This window comes from Mus caroli, chromosome 9 (assembly GCF_900094665.2).
Source record: "Mus caroli chromosome 9, CAROLI_EIJ_v1.1, whole genome shotgun sequence".
Lineage (NCBI taxonomy): Eukaryota > Metazoa > Chordata > Mammalia > Rodentia > Muridae > Mus > Mus caroli.
In genome coordinates this window covers 51,206,170-51,212,169 of record NC_034578.1, presented here as the reverse complement: position 1 = coordinate 51,212,169, position 6,000 = coordinate 51,206,170, and the positions used below count along the sequence as shown (strand labels likewise).

Genomic DNA, 6,000 nt, shown 5'->3' with positions numbered 1-6,000 from the left:
CGCTATGGGGGACTTTTGGGATAGCATTGGAAATGTAATTGAGGAAAATATGTAATAAAAAATATTAAAAATTAAAAAAAAGAATAATAAAAATGGAATTTCTGTATAGAATGCAGAGATTCATAGAGAACTTTTTAAAAACAATGCCTGAAAAGAATGAGTTAATAATGAAGGAAAATTATTTTCAAGATCATAGAAAAATGATTTGAAAAATAGTCTGATTTATGACTTTTCTTAAACCAGTTTATTTACTTTTTGTATGTTGGGGTTTGGGTGCTCACACATATGCCAGGGTATGGAGGCCAAGGACTGCTGTTTAGAATTTCATTCTATCTTGTGAGTCCTAAGGATTGAACACAGAGATCTACCTGCCTTGGCCTCCCAAGGGCTGAAGTTAAAGGTGTAACACCATCCACGGCAGAAGGCTGGCTTCTTAATAAGGCTGTGTATGGAGATACATGTAGAATAACGGCCACTTCTGAAATACTAAAATTGTATAGCAGTTGAATCAAGAAAGAGTCATTTGAGCTGGGCTGCCTGCCACTCAGTGGCAGAGCACTTGGCTGAGTGTGTGTAGGCCTCGGAGTCCCATAGGATGGATTTTTTTTTTTAAGCTAATTATATAGACAGCTGGGCCTCACTTACAAAGATCTGATTGCTTCTATGTCTTGAACGCTGAGATTAAAGCTGTGCATGACCTCTCCTGGTGATATGCTTTTATTTTTTGAGACCTAGCTCAGACAGGCCTCGTATGCATATGTTACTGATGCCTGGTCCTCCGCCTCCCCTAACCTGGGATTACAGGTATGTGCCACCAGGCCAGGTTTAGGTGTATGGTCTTTTGACAGAGCCATTGACACTTTATTTTATTTTTGGTATGGGGCATTGAATCTAGAATTTTGTATAAGCAAGGTAAATCTACCACTATAAGTGGGTGAGCTATAGCCTCACCCCTTCCCCATTTGAAATATATTTTGGGGGCCAGAGAGATGGCTCATCAGGTAAAGGCATTTGTTAGCAAGTCTGACAACCTGAGTTTGATTCTCGGGACCTGTGTGGTTGAAGGAGAGAGCCGAGCACTGCATATTGCCCTGTGTCTTCTACTTGCACACCATGGCATGTGTGTGTGCTCACTCTCAGATACAGACACAAACACACAAATAAACAGTAAGGTGTAATAAAAAGTTAAACAAATTGAGCCAGTGTCTTAGTTGTTAAAGCTGGCTTCATACTTGTGATCTTCCAATTTCATTTTGCCCTGCATCTGGGTTGGCGGGTCCTCGTGTGCCTCTTGACTTACCCACTTGGCACTCGACTTGACTAAAGATTTCAGTATGATAACCAGGTTCAGTATATGAGCCTTTATTTGAAATCTCATCACTAATATGAAAGATGCTTTTGTATGTTGTGTAGGATTAAGTCATGAGTTAAAGCATATTTCCCTTCAGTGGGTGGCTAGATTGGAAGCTCTTCGAGGCCCTCCACCTTGGTTATATATTCAGGAACTAAGAATCGTTGTCTTTGAATTTTTATTACACGCAGCCTTAGAAGATTACCGAGAATTTTACTTGTTTAATTATATTTCTGTAAGCTTGTGTTCAGTTCTCCACAGAGCTGTGTAAGAACTCTTGTGGAATGATAGGAGTATTATATCAGTAAGGACCCTTTGAGGGTTAGTTAGCAAATGTGTTGGATTTAAGAAGATTATTTCTTCAGGTTTTGAAAAGATAAGATATTAATTTAGATTCTCTTGAGAAAAGAACAGAAATTGACTTTGGAAAGCTGGGCAGTTTTTGTCCCCGTATTCCCATCTGTCGTGTTGAGAAGTCGGAGTCTGTGTGATCTGCTGAAGCAGATGGGAGCCGTGTGGCTCTCCAGAGAGCACTTCCCACTCCTCTGCAGCACACAGACAGGACTTCAGCTCAACTGTTAGGAGACTCCAATTACTTTCGGGATTTTGAATATTAATTACTGGGTACGTTTGCGGAGAAGATTCATTTCTTACAAATGTGGAATTAAATTTTCCTTTAAGAATATTTGGAATTTTTATCTGAGCTTAAATAAAATTTTACTTATTAATGAGCCATTCTTACTCACAAGGTACTAGATTAAATTTTTTTCTTTTCAATAGTTTCTCAGTATGTAGCCTAAGGTAGTCTCCAATTTATCCTGGCTCAGCCTTCCCAGTCCAGTGCTGGGAGGTGTGTGTGTGTGTGTGTGTGTGTGTGTGTGTGTGTGTTTTCATGCCTGGCTCTAAAGTCTTTTTAAGGGTACTGTAATTTTCCACCATGTGAGCAAATGTACTACAATTTAACTTAGCCACACAACTTGAAAAACCTATTTATGATTATTAAATAATTGTATTATTTATATTTAAATAATAACTATTATTATTATTAAATCCAAGGCCTCATGAAAATTAGACAAATTCTGTATCACAGGGCTACACTCCTAGCCTCAGACAACTCTTGTGCTGTTAAAAATGAATGCACAAGTTTTGTCATCTTTTTCTTTTTTAAATTAAGTTACTGAGGTAATTTAGCATGTTTCAATGGATTTTGACAAATTTAAAGACCACTAAGAAAATCAGCACTAAGAGAACATTGCTATGAGTTCAGAAAATTAGTTGCTTTTTGACAGTAGTAAGAGTCTTCCTGCTGGGTTTTGTGTGTGTGTATGTGTGTGTGTGTGTGTGTGTGTGTGTGTGCGCGCGCGTGTAAACCTGAGGTCTACATTTAGTATATTTCATTCTCTACCATGTTTACTAGTTTGTTTATTACATTTTAAGACAGGGCCTCTTACTTAACCTGAACTCACATATAAAGATGGACATGGCTGCATAAGTCTGTGACTCCAGCATCGTATGGGGAGGAGATAGGTGGGTCTCAAGAGCTTGCTGGCCGGCCATACCAGCTAAAATGGTGAGCGCCTCATTTAATGAGAGACCCTGCTTCAAGGCAGTAAAGCAGGATGATAGAGGAGAACACCTGAAGTCCTCTGGGGCGCTCTTCTGCTTCCACATGTATGTGCAAAGATGCATGCTAACATGGGTGTTCACGTGGTAAAATCAAGGCTGTTGTCATACTTGTAAATACTTTAGAAATAGAAATGATTTAATTGGCTAGCTAAATGCTTTCTTTGTAAATCACTTATAGAAACATATTGTTAGCCAAGTACTGGCAAATGGTTTTTACAATTTTCTTAATTTATTGTTTTGTGTTTTTTACATTGTTTAATTTTTTTACATTTATTTTATTTTATTGTGTATGAGTGTTTGCCTTGAATGTGTGTGTGTACCACCTGCATGCCTGATACCCATGGGGGTCAGAGAAGGTGTTGGATCCCTTGAATCTGGAGTTAACAGATGGCTGTGAGCCACCATGTGGGTGCTGGCATTGAAGACAGGTCTTCTGCAAGAGCCACAGTGCTCATAACGGAGCCAACTCTCCAGCGTCTGTCTTTAACCTTTAAAAATTTTTAATTTTAATTTTACATGTATGCAAATATGCCTGCATGTATATATGTGTGCCATATGCACACAGTTCTCAAGTAGGGTAAAGAGGGTTCCACCAAATACCCAGAACTAGAGTTGCAGGTAGTTGTGAGCCACTGTGTGGGTCTTGGGAATTACAGCTGAATCAGTCCTCTGGAAGAGCAGACATTTATTTTTAATCACTGAGCAATCTCTCCAGCCTGAGTGTTTGTTTGTGTATATTCTTAAAGGGTCATAAAAAGGAAAAAAACCCACAAAAAATAATCTGTGCCACAGACCTAGGAAGCCTGGCTTGTTTATTGTCATCTGTTTGGCCCTATAGAAAAAGGTTTCTGGTTCTTAATTTAGAGCAGGAAATAGTCTGTATTTAAGATAGTTTTACCCTTGCAGGTACCTTAAAACAGAAGATCAGTTACTGAGAGATAGATAACACAGTGGTTTTTCCCTTTTTTATATCCAAGGGACTAGTGTCTGCTCTCCACTCATCTTCAGGACTTTATGTAACATTACTGTCTGATTGACAAATGCCACTATACAGAGAAGGTTGATAATGAATAAATTGCTCATTTCCTTTTTTCTTTTTTTTTTTGGTTTTTTGAGACAGGGTTTCTCTGTATAGCCCTGGCTGTCCTGGAACTCACTTTGTAGACCAGGCTGGCCTCAAACTCAGAAATCCGCCTGCCTCTGCCTCCCAAGTGCTGGGATTAAAGGTGTGTGCCACCACGCCCGGCTTCGTTTATTTCTTTTAAAGTAATAAAATGTCATTTTAGGTTTAGATTTGTAATATGTCAGTTACATACTTTATTTTAAATATATATCTTGTTTTAAAGCTTATACCACCACATTTTGAATAGCAAAATAGTTTTCTATGGACCTCTATCTTTCTCAGGATGACTGTCTTCTGAAAGTCTGGTACCCTATGACTGGCTGGAAGTCTTCAATCATACCTCAAGATCCCCATGAAGTGAAGAGGAGACGGGCTTCCACTCAGTTCTCCTTTGTTTACTTGGCACACCCTCGAGCCGTGACAGGTTTCTCATGGCGGAAAACTAGCAAGTATATGCCCAGGTTGGATGCATGTTTCATGCAATGTTAATTTTTTTCTTAAATGTTTATAAAATAATGAAAATAGAATCTTCACTGTTCTGATAAGTTGTGACTAACAGAATAGACTGGAGTGAAGTCATCTGAATTCAGCTTCTGCATCTGTCATTAGCGTCTGAGTAGATTTTTAAAGCTCTCTGTCTCCATCTTTCTCTTTGTTGAATGAGGGTAGTAATAGCACCGTCTCAGAGAGCGGTGAGAGAGACAGATGTGCTTGTGTGCATGAAGTGTTTATATTTAGTACAGACCACAGCACACACTTGCCCAGACCACATTAGCTGGTATTGTGACTAGTAACATTAGTAAAGGAAGGTTCTAGAAAGGATATTTTTGCTTGTAAATAGGGAGTACCCACTGAAGGATAGTAATGAGCTATTAATAATGTGCATGGTGGTGAGAATGTAATTTACAATTTATACATGACAGAATGGTATATGATATGGAGAGAACATAGTGAATTTATCTGTCTTTGGAGTCCAAATGAAAGATTTATTTGATCCATTCAGAAAGATACTGAATCCTGAATGAATTCCAAATGCCAGGGACTGAAGTCCTCAACCTTGCTAAGGGTGCACCTCCTTTTGAGTCTTTGTTTTATTCAGTGTCCTCTTTACTAACATGTTGTAGTTATAAAATAATAGTAGACAGCTTACATTTCTGTTTAGAAAGGTTATTTTGTTTAAGTTATTTAAGTCTCTTGTAATAATTTAAAAATTATTTTTAAAACTTTTGGCAAAGTTAAATTTCATGTGAGCAACTTTAAAAAATACTTGTTTTTTATTTTTTTTTTTTTTGGTTTTTCGAGACAGGGTTTCTCTGTGTAGCCCTGGCTGTCCTGGAACTCACTTTGTAGACCAGGCTGGCCTCGAACTCAGAAATCCGCCTGCCTCTGCCTCCCGAGTGCTGGGATTAAAGGCATGCGCCACCACGCCCGGCTTAAAAAATACTTGTGTTTTTTATTTTATACATGAGTGTTTTGCCTGTATGCATGGAATGCTTGCAGTGCCCACAGAGGTCAGAAGAGGGCATCAGATCCTTCTGAATTAGAGTTCACCCTTTGAATGTGAGCCCCCAATTGAGGGACTGAGCCCTGGTCTTGTGGAAGAGCAGCAAGTGCCCTTAGCCACTAAACCCCCTTTTAGTCTCAAGACTTCTTTCTTTTTGTTTTACGTGTATATGTGTTTGCCTGACTATACGTTTGTGCACCACATCTTTGCCTACTGGTCATAGAGGCCAGCAGAAGGCGTTGGATTTCCTGGAACTGAAGTTAGGGATGGTTATGAGCTGCCATGTGGGTGCTGGGATCGAACCCTGGTTCTCTATAAGAGCAGCAAGTATTCTTTAGCCATTGAGTCATCTTTCCAGCCCCATAAGCTATTTTAAAAAGAAACAGTAATTTTTGG

At 39.0% G+C, this 6,000-nt stretch overlaps 1 protein-coding gene across 2 annotated transcripts in view; it reads left to right on the top strand.

Annotated features, from left to right (window-relative positions):
* Dmxl2 (Dmx like 2) overlaps nucleotides 1–6,000 on the top strand; it is a 141,593-nt gene that overhangs the window by 40,404 nt on the left and 95,189 nt on the right. For both annotated transcript variants that reach the window (XM_029481293.1, XM_021171445.2), the window contains exon 7: nucleotides 4,383–4,561. In XM_029481293.1, coding sequence (XP_029337153.1) covers nucleotides 4,383–4,561 — 179 coding nt within the window. The remainder of the gene's footprint in view (nucleotides 1–4,382; nucleotides 4,562–6,000) is intronic.